Source organism: Vulpes lagopus, chromosome 17 (assembly GCF_018345385.1).
Source record: "Vulpes lagopus strain Blue_001 chromosome 17, ASM1834538v1, whole genome shotgun sequence".
NCBI classification, from domain to species: domain Eukaryota; kingdom Metazoa; phylum Chordata; class Mammalia; order Carnivora; family Canidae; genus Vulpes; species Vulpes lagopus.
In genome coordinates this window covers 29,174,779-29,201,809 of record NC_054840.1, presented here as the reverse complement: position 1 = coordinate 29,201,809, position 27,031 = coordinate 29,174,779, and the positions used below count along the sequence as shown (strand labels likewise).

Sequence of the window (27,031 nt, the reverse complement as noted above, 5' to 3'; positions counted from 1 at the left end):
CTCCGCGGTGTGTGGACGCTGCTTTGTTGCCCGAGGGGGGTGGCGGTGGAAGTTCGGGGTAGGGGGCTAGTGCTTCTCGGGACCCGCGCTCGCGGCCGTCGCAGTCGCTTCGCCCGGTAGCCTGTAGCGTAGGAGTCGCGCGGACAGCAGCCATGAGCGGCGGGGTGTACGGGGGAGGTGAGTGAGTGCGGCCGGACGGGAGAGCGCGCCTTTTCAGCGTGCGGGGTCTGTGACCGCCGCCCCCGAGCCTCCCCTCCCCGGCGGCCCCTTCCGGCCTCCCCCGCTGGGACCCCGGCCTCCCCGCCCCGTCCCCGCCCCGCGCTCTGCCCGCCCCCGCCGCCCGCCGCCCGCCGCCCGCCGCCCGCAGCCCGCCCGGCGCCGCGGCCGCTCCCGGGTCCCTCCCAGCCCCGGCGCCCGGGGAGCGCGGTTCTCGGGGTGCACGGCGGCCGCGGGCTGGGCGGGCAGAGCCCCGGCGGGAGCGGCCGGCTGCGGGCTCGCGTCCTGCCGGGAGTCTCGGTAACCCGGCTCCGTCGGGGCGCGCGCCGGTTTAAACTCGGGAGGTCCCGGCATCGGCAGGCGTGGACCGAGGGTTTCCGCAGCGTCCGCGAGGGCCAGGCGAGCGGCGGGGGTGCGGGCCACTCGGGACGCCCAGCTGCCTCACAGCTGCCTGTTGGCTGACTGGGTTCTCCAGGTGACTCGTGGGGACACCTGTGGCTTAAAGACCTCGTCCCTGGGGGGGGGGGGGCGCTGTGGTGGGCTGGAAGGGTCCGCACGGGCCTGGGAGTTACACAGACCTGGCTGCTTGTACTTGCAGCCTATTTATTGAGCGCGTTGGCCTTGGCTAAATAAGTTCACTTAGCTTTTCCCAACTTCGGGGCCCCGCATTTTGGGAATGATAATCCCCACCCAGTGGGGGTGGGCTTGAAGGTTCGGTGAGCTGAGCTAATGGTGCACTTGCTGCAGAAAGTGTGGTCCAGGGATGAGCAGCGTCAGCATCACCTGCGAACTTTTTAGAAATGCACAACCTCGAGCCCCCTCTCAGCTACTGAATCAGAGCTTTCATTCTTGCTACGTAGGTAGGAGGCACTGGTGTATCTGATTCTGATCTGTGCTGTGTTTGATGAGTTTGGAAGAGGAGGAGACAGATCTAAAGTGTTGCTTTTGTTGTCGTGTCTAGTAAGGTTAGTGTTTCTGAAGACGTTGGCATTTTACAGGTAAGGGATAGAAATGAGGTTCTCAAAGTTCTTGATTTTTGGAATGTAACAGGAGTTTCTTTGGGGAAATATGCTGACCCCTCCTCCCATTCTTCTCTGTATATATTCTGGGTTTTGATTCCTCAAATGTGAGAGGCAGTAGTTGCCCATTTTTACTTTGGAGAAAGCCTAGTGAATCTTCATGATTTACCTCCTTTCCATCTGAAGATGCAATCTTGACCCAAAAAGTGGATCTTTGTGTCTCGTGGAGGCTGACTCTATTTTGACCTTTAGGTTCACTGATCCAAGTACCTAGAAGCTGTCCATGATTATTTCCTTAGAAGGCATTGTTGACTATGACTGAGATAGAAGTGGATACTTATAATGCCAGCAGCAAACATTTATTGAATGCGTACTTTGTACTAAGAACTGTTCCAGAGACTTTTCATGTGTTGCACAAATATGTGTATTAACTCAATCTGCAGCAGCCATAGGAAATGGTACTAACTCCATATTATGGAATAAGAAAATAAGGTATGGAAAAGTTTAAGTAACTGGCCCAGAGTTACATAACTTCCTAATAAGGGTGAACAAGAATCTCTGGGATGAAGAAAAAGGCATGTCAATAAAACCCTTTCCCATCTTAAAACTAAAAAGTTTTTTGGTTGTTTCTCCATAAGTTATTTTTCAGTTATATAGCGACAGCGTATTCATGTATGGTTTAGGTATTCAGAATAAACATGCTGTGTCTCATTTGCTTATGGAGAGGAATATGTCTTAAAGCCTATTTCACATATAAGGTATTTAAAGCTCACAAAAATAAGTGTATGATTTTGTGTTTGAGTTACCCCTGTATGGCCAGTATTTATAGCGGGTCACATTTTCCAAAGGGTGTATGGTGAAAAGAAACCAAACCTCCCACCTAGGTTTTGTGTAATTAATTAGTAAGTTTTATTTTTAACTTGCTTATTTAAAAGACCTTTGCAGTTTAAATTTTAAAGTTTATGGCTATCTTATTCTAATAAAGATTTCTGACTAGATCTGACATTGATCTTTAGCTTTGAGTATAATGCATAATTCATTATAGAAAGATTTTTGTACTTTCTAACTGGTTTCCAGGCCTTTTCATTGCTCCTATGACCATGTTTCCATGGTTCTCCTTTATTTCAACCTTGCATTATAAAAATAAATAGACCAACTTTGATAAATTGTGTTTCATCATTCCTGCACCCATTACCCCCAAATCTCTAACCTTAAAAATTTCTCAGAACCATCATCCCCATAAGCACCTTTGTCCAAACAAAAAAATAAAACGACCTTCCCACTTTCTCCCAAAGTCATTTACCTTCAGTATCACATTGGAATGTTTTAAGACCTGGTTAGAAAATTGCCACCATTGCTTCATGTTTTCCCAGAGAAATTACCACACCTCTAAACTTGGAAACCATAGGAAAAACATCAACATCCTCAGAAAAGTGAAAACGGTGTTTTAAGTAGCAAAGGGATCCAACTCTTGAGAACTTTTATCTATTGGAAACTGTATCCTGGTTTTTATTTATCCGTACCTCTGTGGTTATGGTTTAAGCTTTCTATCTCCCTTTGCCATTCTCCTATTTTGGGTTCATTGGTACTTAATTTTTAACAAAACCAGGTACAGGAAATAAACCCATTTCTCATCCTTTGAAAAAGGAAAATAAGCAGATGCAAAATTCCAAGAATCAAGAGTCTCACTCAGATTAAAATTCTATGTCTAGTTTGCAAAAAAAAAAAGAGAGAGAGAGAGAGAAAATAGTGTGCCATCTAATTAGGACAGAAACATAGTTGATTTCTTGAATTTTTCATTTCATAAAATGTTTTTTAATGCTCGCTATGTGCCAGGCAGGTATAGCCTCTGCCTCCGAGAAGCTCAGTTTTACAGGTAGGTGAGTCAGTCACATAGACACTATATTGTATTTAGTTTTAGTCATACATTTCCCCTCCATATTTAAAGAGCTGAAGTTGGAATATTTCTCCTTTTTTGGGGGAGGTTTTTCTATTTTACATAATTAAAATAATGTAATTCTAATCTAATTGGCATGGAATATTTCTTGATGTTGTGGCAGAGTTTAATTGGCAGCATGCTTTTATTTCTTAGTAATGCATGAAATAATGGTGCATCTTATCATTGGTATAATATGAGAATTGGGTAACTTGATGAGAAAGGGTAACTAATTCAATGAAGTGTGTTCAGTAATGACAATATATAGAAGGTACAAAGGTAGAACAGACGAGAAAGTTAATAACTCAGTGTAGGGGAACCAGAGGATTTTACAAGAGAGGTTATGGGGATGATGGAAGTAGAGGGGAGAAGGACAGTATATGCATAGTTGAGAGACAACATTATCTGGTAATGCTAGTGTGTGAGGTGAGAAACCAAACAGTTGCCAGATTTTGCTAGGCCTCGAATATCAACTTGGTGAAGTGATTTGAATTTTATTTTGTAGATGATGGGAAACCACTGATTGGTGCTTTCTTTTCATCGAGGCATTTATGTTCCCATATGTTCAGAGTTACTATTTTGAAAGATCACAGTATAGCAGTTTGAAAGGGAAGGGAGAAGGTGAAGAGATGGAAAGCATAATAATTATAATAATTCCTTTTTTAAGATCTTGATTCAAGGTGGTGGGTTAGTTGGTTGAGCATTAGACTCTTGGTTTCTGCTCAGGTCATGATCTTGTGGTTGTTTTATGGAGCCCTGCCTTGGACTTTGTGCTTAGCGGAGAGTCTGCTTGAGATTCTCTCCCTCTGCCCCTCCCCCACTTGTACATTGGCATTCTTGCTTTCTCAAATAAATCTTTTTTTTTTTTTTTTTTTTTTTTAAGAGCTTGACTCAAGACAGTGGTAGTGGTTGTAAAGAGGAAGGTAACTGAGGACTATTTAGTGGAAATATGAAGACATGCACAATTCTTAGTTTTTTGCCTCCACTGATTAGGCCGCTAATTGGGATATCACTACTGAGATTAGGTTAGTTAGGATGGGGTAAAAAAGACAGTGCTTCAGATATGTTGGATTTGAGGTACCAGTGGGACATCAGGAGGAATTGATGTTGTACACTAAGAAGTTTGAGATAGGTCTTTTGGCTCTCTGAGTAGCACCATGGTGGTTGGTGAAGAACAAGTACCTTATGAAATGTGGCAGGAAAGGAGCCAAGAAGAAAGCAGTTGATCTATTTTTCTAAGAAAAATTGGTCTGATGTGAAAGTACTACGTATCATCAGTATAAGAAATATTGGAAAAACACTAGTCATGAGAATTCAGTGGAGCCAAAATCACATCTGATGGCCTAAGGATCATTATTTTGAAGTGAGCCTTGGCAATCTGCAGAATGATGAGGTTGAATTTATTTTTACTTTTTATTTTTTTAAAGATTTATTTATTTATATATTTATTTGAGAGAGGGAGAGAGAGAGAGAGAGCGCACGATTGCAGGCATGCGTGGGGGTGTGGGGGAATAGAGTGGGGCAGAGAGTCTTAAGCAGACTCTGTGTGCCCAGCACAGGGTGAAGGAGGGGGCTGGGGGACTCCCATCATGACCTGAGTTCAACAGTCTAATGCCTGACTCTGCCATCTAAGTGCACCTGATGAAATTGCATTTAGAAAATTTAAGCTAATTACTGAGAAGATTCAGGGCAAAAACTACCTGACTGATTTCCATGACATGGATCTTACCTGTGACAAAATGTGTTCCCTGGTCAAAAAGTGGCAGACATGATTGAAGCTCATGTTGAGGTCAAGATTGCTGATGGTTATTTGCTTCACTTATTTTGTGTTGGTTTTACCAAAAAAAATGCAAAATTTTGATTCAGAAGACTTCAGCACCAACAGTTCCACCGAATACAGAAAAAGATGATTGGGGGTGGGGTGGACCTGGGTGCCTCAGTGAGCATCTGCCTTTGGCTCGGGTCATGATCCCGGGGTCCTGGGATCCAGTTACACATCGGACTCCTACAGGGAGTCTGCTTCTCCCTCTGCCTGTGTCTCTTGCCTCTCTCTCTCTCTGTATCTCTCACAAATAAGTAAATAAAATCTTTTTAAAAAGATGAATGAAATTATGACTTGAGAGGTACAGACTAATGACTTGAAAGAAGTGGTCAATAAATTGACCATTTCTAGATACCATCAGAAGAGACAGACAAGTCGATGTCTTTGTTAAAAAAGTAAAAATGCTGAAGAAGCCCAAGTTTGAATTGGGAAAGCTCATGGAGTTTCATGGTGAAGGTAGTAATTCTGGAAAAGCTACTGAGGATGAGATCAGTGCTCAGGTTGACCAAGTTGATGTATATGAGCTGCCAGTCCAAGAAAGAATTCAGACATTTAATGAGAATAAATAAAATATCTTATTTATGATATTTTAAAAACAGTTTAAGATATTGGATCCAAGATGATGTTGAGAGCTTGAGAGATTTGAGATTGGAATTATTAATATTTTGGTAGAAGTCAAGGCTGTAGGGGTGGAACAGATTACCTATGAAAGGATAAATTAAGGGAGGAGTTCCAAATATGGGGTCCCTAGCTTCTCCAAGTAATCCACAGGTAGAACTATATTTTGTTATAATTAATTAGTTTATTTTATAATCTCTTTTAAAACCTTACAAGAAGGGAGTCATAAATTTCCTAATGTGTCTTTATTCATTTGCTAGGGCTGTCGTAACAAAGCACCAGAGACTATGTGGCTTAAATAACAGAAATTAATTTTCTCCATTCTGGAGTCAAGAATCTGATATCAAAGTGTTGGTAGGGTTTTTTTGTTTTTTTGTTTTGTTTTGTTTTTGTTTTTTTGAGATCTTTCTCCTTGCTTTATAAAGGCTGTCTTCTCCCTGTGTCTTCACATGGTCTTTCCTTTGTATGTATCTGTGTCCAAATGTCCTCTTCATGCAAGGACACCAGTCATAAAAATTTGGCTTAGGGCCCATCCTAATGATCTCATTTTAATTTAATCACTTCTTTAAATTAAGACCTTATCTCTAAATACAGTCATGTTTTAAGGTACTAGGGGTTAAGACTTCCGCATATGGGTTTTAGGGGAACAGTTCAGCCCAGAGCTTTGTGAAGGAGGTCTGTGATACAGGAAAGGCTAAGAGCTGTGGTGTAGGACAAAAGATCGAACCTTGGGAATAGGAATTGAAAATTTTGGTTGATCAGGCAAAGCAATCCATTTATTTAGTTAAGATGTTTCTTTAGCCAGTATTCTGGTTTGTTAGTGTTAAAGTTTATTAATTCATACTCATTGGTAACTTTACTATTTGTACTTAAATGTACATACTATGGTGACAACAAATGCAGTGTTCTGCTTTTAAGGACTCCTGCTTTCAGATAAAATAATTGGGATCAGAGGATTGTATAAAGAATGGATAATTACTTTGGGAAATATAATAAATGCAGAAACTTCCTTTCAAACTAGAAATAAAAATGGGTAGCTCATTTTATTTGAATAAAAATGAGATCATTATTCTGTAAAGACACCATCTCTTAACTACAAATATCTATATAATCATTGATTTTTATTTTTTTATTTTTCTTTATTTTAAAATTTAATTTTTAATACTTCTAACATGCTAAAAGTAAAATATATGTAAGTTTATATGTGATGTAATATTTTACCATATTTGAGATAAATAGAATATTATTGATACAGAGTTTCCTTCTCTCCAGTTCAGAGGTAACCACAGAACTGAAGTTGTATGCAACAACCCCAGACCTCTGTGCTTTTACTAAGTGTGTGTGTATTCATAATGAATTAAACAGTTTCATAACATATTCATATAAATGTACATAGTAACTATATATATATAGTATAACATATGTATTCATATTTGTATACATAGTAACACACACATATATATTTAATAGCTTTTCAAACTAATCCTTTTTTTGAGATTTATCCATATTAATATATGTAGATCTAGACCATTCATTTTAGCTGCTCTATAGTATTTCATGGTGTGAACAAATTATAGTTGCTCTGTTTCCCTCCTGAGGAGACCATTAGATTATTTCTATCTTTTACTTTGACAAGCAATGTGGTGATAATGTAATAGCGGCTCCCACTTATCGTGGTTATGTGCAGGTACTGTTCTAAGTGCTGACATGTATTATAGCATTGAACACATTTAATTATTAGAGCATCCTATGAGATAGGAACTATTATGCACATTTACATATGGGGAAACCGAGGCAGAGAGGTTAGAAATCACTCAAGGTCACATAGCTAGTAAACATTCTTAAATGTGTCTCCTTGTGATATGTGTGAGTTTCTCTAGAGAAGATAAAAATGTAATTTCTGGATATGCTCATTTTCAACTTTAGTGCATATGACTAAATTGTGCATTGTGGTTGTATCAGTTTAAAGCTTTTATAAGCAAATGTGCAGGAGCTCTTCATTCCCTATATCTTTGACAAAACTTGGTCTTATCAGATGGATTTTTCCCTTTTAATGGAGGTAAATTATAGTTCTTTATTTTTTTAATGATTGAAAAAAAATTATGTGAAAAATCAGTGCCTGGTCAGTGCCTGGGAAACCCAAGTGTTTTGTTTCTGGAGGCATGCTGTTTTGGGTAAAGTCTTTTAAAAGTATAATTAGAGTCTTTTCTCTGAATTTGAATGTGAAAAAAAAAATTACCAGCTTTCTTCTTCAGCATTAAACTCTACTAAAAATCTTTGAAATGTGTGAACTTTGATAACTTCATTTTAATGATTTTTTTACTTGGTCTGCATAATTATTATTATTTTTTTTTTTGGTCTGCATAATTATATCTTAAACTGTTATCCAAAAAAACAAGCAAAAACAACAACAACAACAAAAAACTGTTATCCAGAGTTCCTCTTTTTCTTGGAAAAAGAGTTTTGCTAAGTTTCTTCTCTAATTGCATGGGATATAACTTCCCATAACATATGAAAAAATGGTACCTAAGTGTACTACACTACACTTCCCCCTGCAGATCTACTTTCCACCCATTTCCACCCTCTTTGTGCCCATAAGGATGACCATTATAGACTGCTTCAGTGGGTCTCTTAACCTCTGGTTTGGCTAGTGGTAGGGTAACCATATCCTGCTTCATGCCTCTTGTCCTGGTAGAAATATTAATAGAGGATCTTTTTCGCATTCATTAGTAGCCCAGTTGGGTGAGAAATTGTAAGATCACCTGAGCCAATGAAGAGGGGGAAGAGGGAGGTTGAGGTTGGCATATTTATTAGTATGATTTCTTCCCCTCAGGGTTAGCCATGGGTCACTGCATCCCTCAACTGAAGTCACAGCTCCTGTCAGGTAGCCCCCCAAATAGTAACAGTTCTTTCTCCATGTTTCTTCCGTTCTAAGGGTGGTAACAAATCTCTATTATTAGTGCTAGCGTACCATACTGTCCCTTTTGGTTTTCCTGTATTGTGCCTCCTGTATCTTTATAAATAGTCCCTTTAATAAGTAAACTCTTGCAGATTACCCAATTTTAGTGTACCATCTCATTCTTGATTGAACCTCTGCTGATATACAATGTATTACTTGTTATATTTTAATTAAATGAATCTTTATTTTTTAAGGTGTATTTAAAACTAGGTTCAAGCCAGTAATGATATGAATGTAATACTTATTTTAATTTGTAATAGAGGTTTCACTCTCTTATTTTAAGCACATTAACAACTCTTAATTTTAATGATACCTGTGTTAATGTTAATTATCCTTTCATCTTTTCAGATGAAGTTGGAGCTCTTGTTTTTGATATTGGATCCTATACTGTGAGAGCTGGTTATGCTGGTGAAGACTGTCCCAAGGTAAGTATAGTGTTAGTTCATTAGATATGAAAGGGACATTTATGCAGAATTAAATTCATGTAGAAATTCTGACTCAATTATGGTAAAAGACTTTAGTTGGAAAAAAACGACTACTTGGTAAAAGCAAGTAAAACTTGTATTCTTATGTTTTTGACTTTTCCAGGTGGATTTCCCCACAGCTATTGGTATGGTGGTAGAAAGAGATGATGGAAGCACACTGATGGAAATAGACGGTGATAAAGGCAAACAGGGCGGCCCCACCTATTACATAGATACTAATGCCCTGCGCGTTCCCAGGGAGAACACGGAGGCCATTTCACCACTAAAAAATGGAATGGGTACAATATTTGTTTCTATGGATTTGATTTATAGAGTATGCGTGCTACATTTTAGACACAAAACCTCTTTTTTTTAATTGAATTTTTGTTTTTAATTTTTTAAAAAGATTTTATTTATTTATTTGAGAGAGTGTGAGCTTAAGCACAGAAGAGCAGGGGATGGGGAGAGGCAGAGGGAGAAGCAGGCTCCCTGCTGAGCAGCGAGTCCCATACGGGGTTCCATCCCAGGACCCTGGGATCCCAGGACCCTGGGATCATGACCTAAGCTAAAGGCAGGCACTTAACCAACTGAACCACCCAGGTGCCCCAGACACAAAACTTCCTATAATTTGAATATTGGATATTTTGTTGTTTTTATTACACAAACTCTCTGTTCCAGGCACGAGAATACAAAATGCATCAACTTGTTCCTCTTCCTTAAGAAACTCATAGGGGAGAGAGATAAAAATATACAAATATGTAGGTTAAGTGTTACAGCTGTGTTTGATAAGCAGTGAGATTAGAGAGGAGAGGTATTTAACTCCGTCATTGGAAGTCAGTGATGGTTTTCATAAAGCAGGTAGCTTTTGTACTGGATCTTGACCAATAAAAGAGGATTAGTCTGAATGTCAAGGTTGAGTAAAGCAGAGCAACCAGCATATGTAAATAGGTGGAGCTGCAGAAGAAGCTTACATGTTTAGAAAGGTCATCAGTTAAGGATGCTTGTAACAGTGGGTGTATTAGGACCAGTTGCAGTAAAGGTGGGCAGAGAGCAATCATGATAGGACTTGTAAACCACCACACCAGGGGTGTATTAAGCTGGCAAATGAAAGGATACCCCAAAGGAATTTAAACAGATATGAAATATTCATATTTTCCAACTAGAGGGAGGATTCTAACAGTGTTATATAGGCTAGATTAGAGGAAGATACTAGGATTAGTTAGGTGAGAATTCAGATGAGAAATGAAGAGGGTTCACATTTTATTACTGATGGAGATCCTGAGTTGGCTTTGAGGGCTATCAAAGAGATGAAAATTTTCCTAGATTTTTGATTGGGATGATTGGGTACCATGCATTGAGGTAGGATAGAATGGGAAGGAGGAGGTTTTATGGTCTTAAAAGGCAAATGTAATACCGGAGATCACTCTTACGTTCAGTTATTCACTAGAAGGACTCACAGGACTCCGAATATAGTTGTACTCATGGCTAAGATTTATTCTACTGTAGGGATACAAAGCAAAATTAACAGGAAAGAAAGGGCATGGAGTGAAGTCCAGAGGAAAGCAGTGCAGACTTCTCAGAGTCTTTTCACAGTGGAGTCAAGCAGAATGTACTTAATTCCTCCAGCAATGAGATGTAACGTGTGTTGTCTACCAGAGTAGTTCATTAGAGACGATTTTTACTGGGGGTGATCTTGTGGGTACCCCGTGCCTTGCATGTACTAAAACCTAGGGTTCTCAGAGGGAAAGGTGTTCATCATAAACCACATTGTACAAACAGTTGAGGTGCAGTGAACTACTCTCATCATTTAGGGGAAGTTTCATCAGTGTAGTGTAGTTATCAATCAGAGTTCTCAGATGCCAGCTAAGGGTCAGCCTTGCAAGGCTGTGTGCAAAGTATTTGAATATAGGTGCTGTTGTAGTAAGTGGGCGAGAAGAATTTTAAGACATGGAGTTGTATTAGCCAGAAAGCATGTGGAAGATGAGACACAGGTGGAGGATAGCATCCCTTGTGAGAGCCTTGTTCTGTATTTATCCAAAGAGAAGAAAGGGTGCCCATGAAGGAGAATGAGAAGGAACAGTTAGGGATGTAGGAGGATAAATAATATTCAGGAGAAGGCTAAGCGAAGAAAAAGTTCTTGGAGCATAGAAGTGATTCATTTTCATTGTTCTCAGCTGTGACATTGAGATTTACACAAGAAAGGAAGTGTTAGAGTGACTAACAGTTCATTGACCGACCAAACAAAATCCTCATATGCCTGTGGGAGTATGTTGTACAGGTAATGACATTTTTTCTTTGGACTGTGCAAGTTTGTAAACTCTTCAGGGTTCAGTAGTGTCAGATGATGTTGAAGGAGGCAGGGATACTACAAATGTGAAGTTTCCCCTGGATTTGTCTGTCAGCAGGTCATTAGTGACTTATGCAAGCATTTTCGATGGAATGTTTAGGTGGAAGCCAAATTGAACTATTCCCTGAAGGTTTTTTTTTTAGGTTTTTAAATCTTTTTTCAAGTAGATTGTAAGCTTTTTGATATCCAATCTAGATCATACCATTCTTTTGTATTTTTTCTTACCATTCAAATTGCATACTGTGCTTCTAGTAAGTACTTATTGAATAATATTTATTTGGCATTTTAGGTCTATTAGATACAGTAATTATATTTGGGACAGGTCTAGGAGTTGTGATACTGTTGGGGCTGGAGGAACCAAAAAGAGGCTCTGTGTTTATAGACAACAAAGATGATGTCTATATAAAGTACTGTATTATGAAGTAAATCTATAAAATAAGTAGATTCTATGTTAATGCTTAACTATAGAAACCATCTCTTAAAAGATTCTGTGTTCATCTTCAACTAAGCATTGTTTTCAAGGTATTAATCTTATATTGTAGTTGAAGACTGGGATAGTTTCCAGGCTATTTTGGATCATACCTACAAAATGCATGTCAAATCAGAAGCCAGCCTGCATCCTGTTCTCATGTCAGAAGCACCGGTAAGACAGGCTTTCTTTTCTGAGTTTTGTAGTTGTTTTTTAAATTCATTCAAAGATTGTGTTCTTTTTTCTTTAAAGAGGCATAGAAGTTCATATTTTGAATTTTGAAAATTAGGGAAAGGAGGATTAATTTTTATATCCTATTACAATTTTTATTATTTCAGTAGTTAAAATATTCAAAGAACAATAACAAAGCACCCTAAATGGAATTTGATTATTTATTTTTTCCAGGGATTTATTTAACACTTGAATTCCTTGGGCCACTTCCCATTTGGGTTTATGAATTGTCCCATATGCCCCAGGGGCAAGGTGTATCTGCTTTTATATTCTATTTTCCAGGAGAGAAGTCAAATATGGAACTAGGGCTGGAAATTACTAGACCCAGGTCTCTTGTGAAATAAATTTAGTAGAGTCCAAAGAGCCCATCAGCCCATAACGATCATAAATTAACGATATTATCTTAACGATTATAAATTATCAATATTTTGTTATTGTTTTTAACCTATAGTTTTCTTTATGTGTACCAACTCTAAGTAGGAGAATTTGGTGGTTTAAAATTACCAGATTAATTCTTAAGATTTAATAATAGCTTATAAGAATCGTGATTTTCTTGTACTTTGAAGTCTGTAACTTATAGAATTCATAGCAACAGATTATTCTTTTTATTAAATAAATTTTCATTTATATTTACTGAATTTATTTACAGATAAATAGAAATAAATACACATATATTCTTATAAAAAAAGGAAAAAAGAAAAAGGAAAAAAAATAAAATATATATTCTTATGAAGATTATTTTATGTGGTATTCTATTTTGTTTTTAATGTTTAAATCTTTGCTAATGTGGTGCTATATTGAATCTTGAAATAAATCAACATTTTAGTTTTTAAACAGTAAATAACTTGCATTTCTTTTTCCCCCTTTTCAAGTGGAATACTAGAGCAAAGAGAGAGAAACTGACAGAGTTAATGTTTGAACACTACAACATCCCTGCATTCTTCCTTTGCAAAACTGCAGTTTTGACAGCGTATCCTTGAAAGAGTAATACTCAGCTTTTCTTTCAAAGTAAATATGGTACCATTAAAGAGAATGCCCCCAGCAGGAAGACATGAGCCAGTTCTTGCTTGTTCAGAAATTTGGGGTTTTTCTCTCTCTCCTTTTTTATCTTTCAGTATTTCTTATTGGAAAAAATATGCCAGAAGTTATTAGAGGGAAATAAAGAAATGCTCAAATCCTGCTTGTTGATAAGGTTTTGAAATTTTTTGTTTCTTAGTAGGGGAATAGAAGATAGTGTTTAAGCAAATTCAAAGATTGCCATTTCCTTTCTCTTCTCCCATTACCATAGAAAAGTGGAAATTATATATAAATTCACTTAAGATTAAATCACCAATTAAAAAAAAATTAATTGTAGGCATGTTAAGGGACAGACAAGGAAATGTTATGTTCTTATCTCAAAGACTATGTAATGTAATATTCTTGTTTAAAGGTAAATAATAGATTTAAATATAAGCACTTCAAAATAACTGGCAAAAGTTATGAAGAAGTACATGATTAATTAGAATTTTTTTGTGGAATTGTGGAAGTTCCCCAGAGGAAAATAGTTGCCTGACGAATCTTTATGAAGAGATTTGATTTGTATGAGGTGGGGAAAGGAGCCCTGTATTTAGAGTTCAAGTTGAAATGCTTATAAACTGATTTTGAATTAAGTACTTAAAACCTAGCTTCACTTTTTACTCATTTATGTTGTATACCTTCCTCAATTGCTATATTATTTAAGTAAATTTTACATATATGTGAGAGTCACTGTGGGGACTGTAATCTAATATTGTCTGTAGTGCTGTTTTGAAGATGAATTTAGCAAAAGTATGGAGGTAGAAAGTGTAAGTGTTCTTTCCTGTGAAGATTTCTTTCCTTTGAAGATTTCTGTTAGACTTCAGAAGGAAATAGGTTTGGGTCAAACTATAGAGACCTTACATGTTAGGTTTTAAAAATTTGAACTTTAGGGACACCTAGGTGGCCTAGTCCTTTGAGTGTCTGTCTTTAGCTCAGGTCATGATCTTGGAGTCCTGGGATTGGGCCTGCTTTGGGCTCCCTGCTCAGCGGGCAGCCTGCTTCTCCCTTCCCCACTGCCCCTCTTGTGCTCTCTCTCTCTCTCTCTCTCTCAAATAAATAAATAAATAAAATCGTTTTTTTAAAAAATTGAACTTTAGACTCTAGAGAACCATTGCACATTTTTGAGTAGAGGATGGCACTGTGTGTATTATCTCATTAATACTCATTAATAACCCTCTCAAGTCAAAGTAAGCAAACTGGTTCAAGTTCACAATTTCAAAGTGGCTTTACTAAATTTGAATATAGGTCTATTTGGCTACTTCCTTATAAAGAGTGTATAAACAGAATTTGGCATTGTTCTATTTTTTAACCCTTTTTCTATGGAAAATTTTAAACACAAGAGTATTATATTGAATCTCCATCTGCACATCACACAGTTTAATAATTTTCAACACATAGCTAACTTGTAGTAGTTACAACCTCACCCAGTCCCCCTCTTACTGTGATTTTGAAGTAAATCCCAAGGATGATACAGTTTTATCCATAGGAACTTTAGCATGGATCCCTAAAAGATTTGACCATGTGTCTAAAGACAAAAACAGTAATCACAACCTTTTTAAAAAAACTGTTTAGTATATTTGAGTCTGGGCCCGACATTATATTTGTTCAGCATGTCTCTTTTCATCTGTAGATTCTATTCCCCCAGACCCTTTTTTTCTTTTGTAATTTGTTTGTTAAGGAAGTAGATTGTCCTGTAGAATTTCCTACATTTCTGGATTTGGCTGACTGATGTCCTTTTACTATGTTTTTCTAGCCCAACAGATTTCGAACCTTTTATAACCAGAGCTTTCGTGGATTATATCTGTCAGTGTTTACCATATTGGAAATTAAAATAGAAACCAAAAAATTAGATTTATTAGTTTAAGTAAATAATAAGTCATTGTAGGTTAATATAAAATGTTTTAATGAAAATTAACTTTTCTAAAACCAAAAAAAATTATGAAAAGAGTGGAATTACGTTATATTTGTTCAGATCTCTTTAATGTCAGGCTTAATAGCAGATGTTGGATTCTCATATCTGTCCTTTGCATTCAGTCTGTTCTGTATCACATATGACATGGTCTTTGGAAAAGTCACCTATACACTCATGAGAAAATGACAGTGGAAAAGGCAAATAACATATGAGTATGATTCTAAAAATTGTTTTGACCTCTCAAACATGTATGGCTTCAGGACTCCTTTATACTTAAAAGAATTACTGAGGACTGCAAAAAGATTTTGTTTATGTGGGTTTTATCTGCCAGTATTACTGTGAGAAATTAAAACTAAGACTTTATTTATATGAAAGAGCGAGCCAGTGCGTGAGGTGGGGGAGAGGCAGGAGGAGGAGGAGAGAAGCAGATACCCCACTGAGCGCAGAGCCCAATGTGGGGCTCCATCTCATGACCCTCAGATCATGACCTGAGCAAAAGAACCAGGAGTTGGATGCTCAACTGCTTGAGCCACCCAGGCACCCCAACTAAGAATTGTTTTAGCTTTTAATTATTCACTTAAAAATGACCAAAAAAGATCCATTAAGGTTAGCATAAATAACATTTTTATGAAAGATATGCTTTCCAGGAACAAAAATATTAGTGAGAAGGGTAGCATTGTTTTATCTGACTTAATTGACCGCTGGATTATTATATCTGTCCACTTCACGCTTTGTCCTCTTGACATCTCAAGCTAGTAAGGAGGGCTTTCTGTGAACCAAGCTGCATACTGTTGGAGAATGCATTTAGCTAAAAATGTGACAAAATCACAGAACTCACAGGTGCTGCTCTGATTTGAAGAGTGGATTAGTCTGTGTTCTGTTTTTGTTGGGCCCCCAAAGTCCTGGCCCTGAATAGTTTAGTAGTCAGTCAGAGATGTGGGTATATTTTATTCTCAGATTTGGGTTTTACCCTTTCTGTTGTTCCCTGGCTTGTAGGGTTTCAACCTTACCTGTCCAGCTTTTCTTCCAGCCCTGAACTTCCTCTGTTCACTCAAGGTGGTGAAGGTGCAATTCTTCACCACTGCTTTCCCAAGCCGTAGCCATGGAGCTGGGGAGCGCCTGCAGGCACGGAAGCTATAAACTTCAGCTTCTTACCCCTTCCAGCTGCAGTTCTAGGAGACTAAATTTTGGCTGCTTTTGAAAGCTTTCTAGTCTTAAAGTGGTTATTTAAGATAATTTGTTCAGATTTTGATTGTTATTTTTAGGAGGGTCCATATATCTTTATGCTACTTTTTAGTCTGGTATTACTGCATCTGTCCTTTTGTACTAATAGAGCCTCAGTTTAACATTTATATGTATAATTGACCAAAGGTCAGTAGAGTACCAGTATTAGCAAAGATAAATCACCAACCTGTCTTTCTGGCCATTGATTCTTATTGATTCTGATCATTTCTTACCCATTGCTTGGTTTTCTGCCGTTAGCCTTTCATCTCTCCTGACATGCTCTTTCTGGTTTAAATTATTAATTTCCTTGGCTTCAGACACCAGTCATACACTAACAGATTCCAAATCTGTACTGTTCTGTATCCCAGATCTTTCTTGTGAGCTCCAGGCCCACATCTAGGTGCCCTACTAGAACTTTTTGTATTAGTTCTCTGTTGAACCACTTTAAACTCATTATGTCCAGAACTGAATTAATCTTCTCTCCTCTCAAATTTATTCCTTCTCCAAAAATCGTCTAGCTTTCAGTTGCACAGACCAGAAATCTTTCTCTTTAACCCTTCAAGTTTAGTCAGTCATCAAGACCTATTTTTTTTTCCTCCCCACTACCTCCAAAATCCATTTATTTCTCCACTGCCACTGCTTTAGGTGTAAGCTATTTCCAGGATTATTGTAACCCATCCTCTCACCTTGTCCATTCCCACTGCCCCTCTAATAATCTTTGTTAATTGCCAGGCTGCTTTAAGCCAAAATCATGTACATTCTTGCAGGCTCTCCTGAACTACTTTGCACTTCCTTGGCCTCACTGTACCCTCTTGCCTGCTGGCCTTCCTACATGTTCCTATCTTCCCTGTCTTTTCCTCCCTACCTTACATTTGGATTTCCCCAGCGTTGGTAAGTGGTCTCTCCTTTATACCCCTAGGACACCCTGAGCTGTTCTTTTCGCAGCATTACTGATTTTTACTAAACAGGATACCCTTCAGGGTAGAGCCTGCTTCGGGTCACCTTTTTGTGCCTTCTGTGCTTGGGAATGCCAGTGCCAGATTGATACCTTCCCTCAGTTCCAAACTTATCACTAGGCACATAATAGATGCTCAGTAAATATTTGATGACCATGTGAATGGCCCTATTCCTGAGTACTGGTTTATGAGGTTCATGACACAGGCCTTCTGCAGCACAGAGCTGTGGAAAGCTGGGATCTGCCGATATATTTGCTGGCCATTGAATCCACCTGGAATAGCTTTCCTATTGATTTGTGGGAACTGCCACTCAGCTGCTACACTGCTGAAATATATATATTTTTTAAATCCTCTGTGGAGAATGGTTTTAGTTTGTAGCTCAAATGCCATAGCCTACCACTGTTCGTACTGAGTTTCTGTAGATTTTGTTAAATGCTTCTTAATTTGTTATAAGTCCTTTCATCTGTCTCCAGAGACTTTGAAAGATTGTACTAAGTTTGACCAGTTTAATAGATGTCTCTCTCTGGGATAAAGGTTTCCCTGACTTCCTCTCATCATCATTATGGAAGTTCTGCCTATTCTCATTTGTCTTTAACCCAGAGTTATTTGACACCAGTTTTCATCCCTGGATTAACTTTAACACATCTTAAGCCATAATACACATGTTTAAGAATGCTTTAATAAAACTTTCCCTTTATAATAAACATTATTTTAGGAGCCTTGATACTTTCTTTTCCTTAATGCTTTAAACTAGATTTGCTAATGGTCGTTCTACTGGGCTAATTTTGGACAGTGGAGCCACTCATACCACTGCAATTCCAGTTCATGATGGTTATGTCCTTCAGCAAGGTAAATGGATTTAACTAGGGTACACTGAGATGATGATAGCTGCCATGAAGACATAGAAAATACAGCAGTGAATTGGACTATCAAGTCATACCAGTTTCCAAATAAGATCTCTTTGTTAAGAGTTTTTAAAAAATATAATGTATATTTAAAACTGATAAATGGCTTCATTCATGCTTAGAGGGATAGTTCGGTTATTTCTACTTGAAAAAATTATTCATATATAAATACCCAGAAGAGTATGTCCCAAGGAGCTTAGGTTTAATGCTGTCCTAGCCTTGTTTAATCTGTTTTCATAGGCATTGTAAAATCCCCTCTTGCTGGAGACTTTATTACTATGCAATGCAGAGAACTCTTCCAAGAAATGAATATAGAACTGATTCCTCCATATATGATTGCATCAAAAGTAAGTGATGCTTGGATTTTCATTTTGGAATTTATCTCCAACTCTCCACCCCTATGTTGTGAACCCTCCTAACCTAGCACATGCTCTTGGTACTCAGGAAGCTGTTCGTGAAGGATCTCCAGCGAATTGGAAAAGAAAAGAGAAGTTGCCACAGGTTACAAGGTCTTGGCACAATTACATGTGTAATGTAAGTAGCCTTACTCTCTTCATAAAACTATTATAGGCTGTAAGTTTTTTAATAGAATGTGAGCAGTTTATTATTTTTTTTTATTTGAGAGAGAGAGTGTGAGCATGAGCGGGGGGAAGGGCAGAGGGAGAGGGAAAAGCAGACTCCCCAATGAATGTTGGGGATCCATTCCAGGACCCCAAGATCATGAACTGAAGGCAGATGCTTAACCAACTGAGCCCACCTAGCACCCTGAGCGTGTGTGTGTGTGTGTGTATATATATATATATATATATTTTTTTTTTTTTTAAGATTTTATTTATTTATTCATGAGAGACACACAGAGAGAGAGAGGCAGAGACACAGGCAGAGGGAGAAGCAGGCTCCATGCAGGGAGACTGACATGGGACTTGATCCCAGATCTCCAGGATCAGGCCCTGGGCTGAAGGTGGCGCTAAACTGCCGAGCCACCCGGGCTGCCCGCTTTATAGTTTTAATGATATTTTACAATAAAAAATAATCGCTTATTTTTAGAGGAAGGGCTATTTTTTGTATTTGTCAAACAAGTTGTCTCAACAAACTACTGCATTCATTTACATTACTATGATAAGACCTGGAAAGAACTTTGATTTTGGAGTAAAAGCAAACATTATGTTATTCTGTTCATTTTTTTGTCTAAGATAATAGTTTTAGTCTGTAGAGACCTGCTAGTATGGCTCAGTTATGTTCTTTTTAACATCAGTCAGCCATATTAAAAAAAATGTGTCATTAAAAAATGTCGTATTAAAAAAAATGTGTCATAGTAAGGAGCCAGTAAGATTCTCTTTACCAAAAATCCATCTCCGAACATATAACTTAGAGGAGGAGAGGTTAGTAAAACCTCTCACACCACAATGTACATTCATTTCTAACAGTAAAAGGCTATGAAAGTCATAATTTGTCAGAGGTATATCCTGTCTGATATTTTTTTGCACCTAAAGATAAAGATTTTTTGTGGATGTTTAGTAGAAGGAAAAATTGTGAAGATGATTAACAGTTTGTCTAGATATTAAATGAGATTTTTCATTAGCAGCCCAGAGGTTGTATATATTTCGTAGCAAAATTTTTAATTGTTTTATACTCTGTGCAGTCATTAAAAATTACATAAGATGCCGTATATGTGTATATGTATACATTACATATTCAGATAATCTTGCATCTAAGTCTAGGCTTATCTTTAAGGAAAGAACAGTGTTCTGAAACCAGTTTTGTTATGCAGGACAGGTATGAGGGTTCCTGATTTTTTTTTTTATCTCATTATTGTTCCATAATTACTGTTAATTTAAATGTCATATAATTTAGTTTCTAATGCAGATGTTTAGAATTGGGTTTCTTGATACTCTGAGTCCTTGCTGGATAGATTTATACCCATGAAAGGACTTTGCCATCCAGGAACATGGTCCAGTTTCATTAAGTATTTCAAATATAATATTATAAAAGTATAGATCGCAAAGACAAATCTCCATAACCTTGTTTCTTAAAAACTTTTTTTTTTTTAATCCATAGTGTGTTATCCAGGATTTTCAAGCTTCAGTACTTCAAGTATCAGATTCAACTTATGATGAACAGTATGTTTTCTTATCTATAAGATTTATAATAGTTCATTAAAACCTTCATACTAATCTTCTCAACACTGAATGCTTCATAAATGAGGAGAGAAATATGATTTATTTAGTTAAAGAATTGCAGAATACGCTTAACTGGTCTAAAGGTAAAAAATTATGTTAAGAAATATTGAATAACAAAAGATATTCTGCTTTCTTATAAGTTGATAATTTCTTAGTTTATAATTTCGAGTAGGATTCTGTCTTTTGTTTAATGTTTACTATGTTTTCAGAGTAGCTGCACAGATGCCAACTGTTCATTATGAATTCCCTAATGGATACAACTGTGACTTTGGAGCAGAGCGGTTAAAGATTCCTGAAGGATTATTTGACCCTTCCAATGTAAAGGTATGAAAGCTTGATTCATAATTTGCATGGCTTGTCCTGTATATGTGAAGATCTTGTGTAATTATAAAACCTAAATAAGACTGCCTAGATATTCTTGGGTATGTTGTTTGAAGTTCTTCTGTTGACTACTCATTTTTATTTCGTTGTAGGGGTTATCAGGAAATACAATGCTGGGAGTCAGTCACGTTGTCACTACAAGTGTTGGAATGTGCGATATTGATATCAGACCAGTAAGTGTCAGCCTCCTGCTTAGGGTATAAAGGTATTTTTTAGGGTAAGAGAGTGCTCCCAGATCAATATTTAATTAAGTTGGCAACTTTGACCCTTGACTTTGAAATCTGTTTTAGAGTATGTAAAATCATGAAGTACTAGAAAAGGAAAAATGCAGAAATCTAGAGCTATGGTGTCCAATGTGGAAACTACCAGCCACATGTGACAACTTAAAATAAGTAAAAATTTAAAATTCTGTTCTTCAGCTGCACTAGCCACTGTATGACAGTGCAGATAGGGAACGTTTCTGTCATCACAGAAAGTTTTTTTTGGATAGTGCTCTTCTAGAGATTTCCTAAAATGTAACAAACCAAAATAAATATTATTGGTGACTTTTGTTTTTAGCGAGATTTCTCCCTTAATTAACAAATACTGATTGCAGAGGACATGCTTCTATATTCCATTTTCTCTTATAAAAGTTCGAGGATTTAGATATTTGGAATAAATTTTTAAAATACGAACTTAGCCATTAGAAAGCATACAGGTTGACATGTATATTAACTAACAGAATTAAAAAAAAAACTTTAAAAAGCAGGCTGACATTTAGCTTTCTGATATGATACATACATGCAAATTAGAGGTTGTAAGTAGGGACTGCTTGTAAGTAGGGACTTAGTTTTTTGGGGTGGATTTTGAAAAAGTTCCCTATGTCGTGCTGATGTATACCCCTGCAAAAGAGAAAGGTAACAGTCATTTTGGTCAGGAATCTTATCAGATTATGCACTGTCGTAATCATTAAATAATCTTCACTGTCTAATTTTGAATACTTCTAGATGAGCATTCCAAGGTGAAGGTATAAAACATACCTCTACTAAATATTGGCAGCTGTCTGCCAAAAAATTATGATTGGGTTTTAGTTTTAGAATAATTGCTTTAAATTAGTGGTTCTTAAGCCTTAATCCACATTAAATCATCTGGAGGGTTTTTTTTTTTTTTTTTTTTAAGATTTATTTATTGATTTTAAAGAGAGGAGAGAGCACACAGGCAAGTGGAGGCAGAGGCAGAGAGAATCTTTAAGCAGACTCCCTGCTGAGCACAGAGCCCCAAGGCGGGGCTTCATCCCATGAGCCCTATGATCATGATGGGAGCTAAAACTGCATTGAATGCTCAACCAACTGGGCCACTCAGGCGCCCCAGAATCATTGGAGTTTAAAACTAACAAAAGCTTTGCCTGGCGGGATCCCTGGGTGGCGCAGCGGTTTGGTGCCTGCCTTTGGCCCAGGGCGCGATCCGGAAGGCCCTGGATCGAATCCCACGTCGGGCTCCCGGTGCATGGAGCCTGCTTCTTTAAAAAAAGAAAAAAAAAAAAAAAAAAAAAAAAAAGCTTTGCCTGGCTCCACCCCTGGATTTTTATTTAATTGCCCCCAGGCATTGACGTTCTATAAATTCCCTAAATGAGTTGAATGTGCAGCAAGGATTGGGAACCACTGGATCAAGCTACTAGATCTGTATAGATGTAAGAAAATTAAAAAAGGGAAAATTGTAGAGGAGGATATAGTATTAGTTGTAGTTGTATTTAAAACTGTTGGAAACATTTGGAACTAATATATTTTTGTTTTTTATCCTAGGGTCTCTATGGCAGTGTTATAGTGGCAGGAGGAAACACGCTAATACAGAGTTTTACTGACAGGTTGAACAGAGAGCTCTCTCAGAAAACTCCCCCAGTAAGTTTTGTTTGTTCTTTAGTGGTATTCTTCAGTCGTATGTGTCATCACTGGTAGAATCTTATAGATTAAGGTTTGTTTTTCAGTAGTAGATTGATACTTTGTGTGTGCCTAACATAGTATTACCTAAATAAATAGCCCTTGTGGATTAAATTTGCATAGATGACATCTTTTCATAGATGACTTTTGTACTATTTGGATCTTTTATTCATTGATTCCGTATTTAAGTACCTTTAGTCTGCTAGGCACTAGGGATATAAAATATAGTCCCTGCCCACAAAGGGCTCAGTCTGCTAGGATGAATGGACGTGCATAAAGTTTAACATACTAAGTGGTGTTAGTATGTCATGAACCACTTCAAGGAACACTGTAGATCAAGCACTTAACTCCCTCATGAAGAAGCTGTATGAATGAATAGTTCAACTGGTTGGTAATTTATGAAAGGCTATCTACGTGGAGGGAATATCCTGTGCAAACCAAGAAGGGAAGATGGCATATTCCAGTATTTCAGCGTAGTTCGCTTATAGTCTGTGCAGAAGTGGGAAGGGTGATATGGCTGGAAAGATAGATGGTGTATTAATTTCCTAGGGCTGCCATAACAAAGTATCACAGACTAAACTGGGTGGCGTAAAACAACAGGAATTTGTTCTCTCTGTTCTGAAAGCTAGAAGTCTCTCTCTGAAACATACAGATGAGAATTCTTCTCCTTAGCATCTGTCTGCCAGGAATCCTTTGGTAGTTATTGGATTGGAGCTCCAACACTTCCATCTGTCTCCATTGTCATAAGGCAGTCCTCTCTCATGGGTCTGTTCTTTTCATTATAACTCCCATCCAATGGATTAAGGGCCCACTCTGTTCCACTATGACCTTACCTTAATTTGTATCCTAATTATATTTGCAAAGAACCTATTTCTAAATTAGGTAACATTCACAAGTACCAGGGATGAGAACTTCAGCATATCTCTTTTGGGGATATAATTCCACCCACAAAGATAGGTACCAGGTCTTGTTGCTTATTAATAGTGAGCTTTTGGGATGAAATTTGGCAGGACTGCAGAGCTCCTGTGTTTGTCTTAAAAAAGATCACTGGGTACACTGTGACAACTTCTAAAAGGATTTTAAAAGGATTAAAAGAATGTGGTTTGAGGAGAAGGTCTGGTACATACTGATAACAGAGTAGTAGTCATAATCTTTAGATTTTAAAACTTCTATCAAGTAGTTTTTTATATGTTACTCTGGACTAGTAGTTATAGTAAACGAAACGTATTAGGGGTTACATGGGCCCTAATGTTATCCATAGAATTTGTATATTCGGTAGTCTTTTTGTTTCTCATATAAAGGAACATTTTACATACAGCATATTTATAATTGTTATTTAAATACTAATATAGGTACATGATTGACACCTGATTACTACATTCTTGGAGTATATGGTCTGATCTGGAAAAGACCTTAATTATATAGTACTAATTACTAGGTTTGGTAGGAAGTCCCAGAGTAATGACTGTCAACCTGGGCTGTCCAAGATCTGGTCAAGAGCAGTTAATTATCCTTGTCATTTAGGAGGCAATTAAAGATCAGTGCAGTAACAAAAAAAATCTCATTGCAACAGATATCAACCAGTTCCTCACCTATAAAAATCCATATTCATTCCTCCTGCACCTAGTACCTCCTCCCTTCCATATTCCACGCCCAAAAAATACACAGTTTTCCACTGTGTAAGACCCAAACTGTGTTTGTATTAAAAAACAGGGAAATGTCAACAATTTGAGAACTATCCCCAGAAACAAACTCCTAGGTAGAGGGAAAAATCTCTTGATGCAGGGAGACAAGGATAGGACTAAGCCATAAAACCATGTTTATCAAGAAAGTGTGACTTCAAACTATAAACACTAATTTTGGAGGAAATCAGTATGAATCAAAAACTTAACCTGAAATTAGATGTCTGTATTTTGATTTGGAAGTGGAGGAGGGTGGAGTGACCCAAGATAGGACGGATTAGGACAGCATGAAGGCCAAAAAAAGTAGTAGCGATCAAGTTGAGGAGGACAACAGGAAAGGTGGCAGGTTGGGATGATAATTAGATTTGATGTTGGAAGAAATGAAATGGTGTATGAAGCACTTAACACAGTACCTGATTTATAGGTAAGTGTTCAGTAGGTCTTTGCTATTCTGGGATATAAACTGTGAATGTCATACTTTTTAATTGTAGTTTCCTAAGGTTTATATAATTTATTGTCAAATATTATACTTTAAGGCCACAAAGTATTTTTATGAAAGTACTTTATATAGTAATTCAGCCATGTGTACTATTAGCCTAGCTGTTACAAAATAATCATGTATTACCATTATTTGAAACAGTTACTAGGCAGTCATCAAAACTAAATTTTCTGAGTTGAAGTCACCCATTCTTAATTTGATTGTACTAATACTTCTCTCTCTATTTTAGAGTATGCGGTTGAAATTGATTGCAAATAACACAACGGTAGAACGGAGGTTTAGTTCATGGATTGGTGGCTCGATTCTAGCATCTTTGGTTAGTAGCTAAACTACTTTGAAAAACAGTCTATTGAATCATTTAACCTAAGTGTACCAGTGAGTATAGTAAAAGATTAAAAATAATTCCAGGGCATCCATCATCTTTGTATTTTACAACTATCAAATGAGGAGAGGACTTTTTTTTTTTTAATTTTTATTTATTTATGATAGTCACACAGTGAGAGAGAGAGAGAGAGAGAGGCAGAGACATAGGCAGAGGGAGAAGCAGGCTCCATGCACCGGGAGCCCGACGTGGGATTCGATCCCGGGTCTCCAGGATCGCGCCCTGGGCCAAAGGCAGGCGCTAAACCGCTGCACCACCCAGGGATCCCGAGGAGAGGACTTAATAGCAGTTCTACATGTTCTGATTTAACAAAATGCTTCCGTGCCTAATCAGTGGCTATTTGTCAGCCCAGTTTCAATTTCCCTTCTCTAAGAAAAGTGGGAATTCAACTTACTCCTGCCTCTTCTCATACTCCCATTGACACTGGGAGTAAGGCAGTGTCATACTCCCATTGACACTGGTCAGGACCTCTCTGTAGCACAAATTCAATCATTCCTTCTCAGGTCCAGGCTGTTCCCTGGCCTCTTGGTGAGGTGGAGGAAGTCAGGAGTTGGCTTTGGGGGCAAATGGTGAAGTCATGATGCTGGATTTTGCATGTTTAGATGGTGCCTGCCTTAAATCAGGAGATAAAGTTCTTGTACTTACCTGCACCCTAGACTTGGAGGATTTTCCCTTCACCTCACAGCAGCCAGAGTAAATGTCATGAAGTACTTATACTTACACTGAACATTTTTAAGCTAATAAATGTTTGTAGCTGTCTACTTATATATTTGTTCTATTTCCAATCTTTTTAATAGATCTTTTTTAGATCAAAACAGGCTACCATGCATGAATCCACTTGAATAGAGTCCATCTTAGGGAATGGATTTGTCCTACTTTATGTTTTATTAATAATGTAGCTGAGGCTCCTTCCTCATTGGGTCATTTTCCTCCTTTCCACCTTCTATAGTGCCTATATACTACTGTGTGTGTACTTGCAAAACTTAGTCCTGATGGATGAGCACTTTTGGGATCTAAATGCTGCCATTAGTCAAGTGCTAGGACAGCTCTTCAATTCGGTACTGGGATCATGCCTTCCAACAACAGTTTCTATTGTTGTCATAGGTTGGCAGCGAGCCAAAATAGCTAAACCCCCCCATCTTCCTGTCTCTAAAGCCTCGTGACAGTTTGAATAGGAATAGGAAGACTTAATATTCTTTCCAAATTGTGTCTGTGGTGTTCTGGAGGAGGGCAGAAATAGAGGAGTAATGGAAGACTTATTTTGGGGGGAAGGGCTTAAGGGTTCTTTAAAGATTAGGAGTTGTGAAGGTATTTAAAAAGTATTTTCTAATAAAAAGGCACAATATATAACTTTTCTTCCCATTTTACAGGGTACCTTTCAGCAGATGTGGATTTCCAAACAAGAATATGAAGAAGGAGGGAAACAATGCGTAGAAAGGAAATGCCCTTGAAGAGAGTTCCCAAAGCTCTTCCTTCCTGTGTCACCTTAAGTTTCATAGCTTTAGTATACTCAGGAAAAGAATGACCATCTTTTGTAGAATGTTTATACATTTTTGCATATTTCAATTTCCACTTAAAATTTTTAAGGCTTTAACTGGCTCTATAAATTAAGATAAGTTTGTGCTTTCCTTGAAATGCACTTATTCTTATTACAAGCATTTTATAATTTTGTATAAATGTCTATTTTCTCTAAATATTTTGCTTTCAGTAAAAGCTTTCCAACTCTGTTTAGTATGTTAATTACCAGTCATTGGTAGAATTGGGTTTTATTGACTAGTAAAACTTACTGCCTATGCTTTTTATCTTAGGCTTGCAAAATTAAATAAAAATTATTAGCCATTCCAGAAATACTTTTTT

The 27,031-nt window shown here is 37.6% G+C and overlaps 1 protein-coding gene across 2 annotated transcripts; it reads left to right on the top strand.

Annotated features, from left to right (window-relative positions):
- Window positions 1–27,022, top strand: ACTL6A (actin like 6A). 2 transcript variants are annotated; one of them, XM_041731863.1, is made up of 14 exons: window positions 1–177; window positions 8,919–8,995; window positions 9,159–9,333; window positions 11,924–12,024; window positions 12,954–13,051; window positions 17,984–18,078; window positions 18,375–18,481; window positions 18,579–18,668; window positions 20,193–20,254; window positions 20,524–20,638; window positions 20,788–20,868; window positions 22,477–22,572; window positions 25,022–25,108; window positions 26,545–27,022. In XM_041731863.1, exons 1-14 carry the CDS (start codon window positions 153–155, stop codon window positions 26,623–26,625), a joined length of 1,290 nt encoding a protein of 429 aa, XP_041587797.1. In that variant the 5' UTR covers window positions 1–152; the 3' UTR covers window positions 26,626–27,022. The 2 variants fall into 2 exon arrangements, with proteins under 2 accessions (XP_041587797.1, XP_041587798.1); XM_041731864.1 differs by lacking the exon at window positions 1–177 and adding an exon at window positions 362–691.
- Window positions 27,023–27,031: the final 9 nt, after the last annotated feature.

What these genes read in the sequence shown, in the direction of transcription:
- ACTL6A (XM_041731863.1), top strand. Translation starts at nt 153, where the DNA reads ATGAGCGGCGGGGTGTACGGGGGAG. An exon ending in TGGTTATGTCCTTCAGCAAG is followed by an intron (nt 18,079 to 18,374) that starts GTAAATGGATTT and finishes CTGTTTTCATAG; the next exon opens with GCATTGTAAAATCCCCTCTT. An exon ending in GATTCAACTTATGATGAACA is followed by an intron (nt 20,255 to 20,523) that starts GTATGTTTTCTT and finishes CTATGTTTTCAG; the next exon opens with AGTAGCTGCACAGATGCCAA.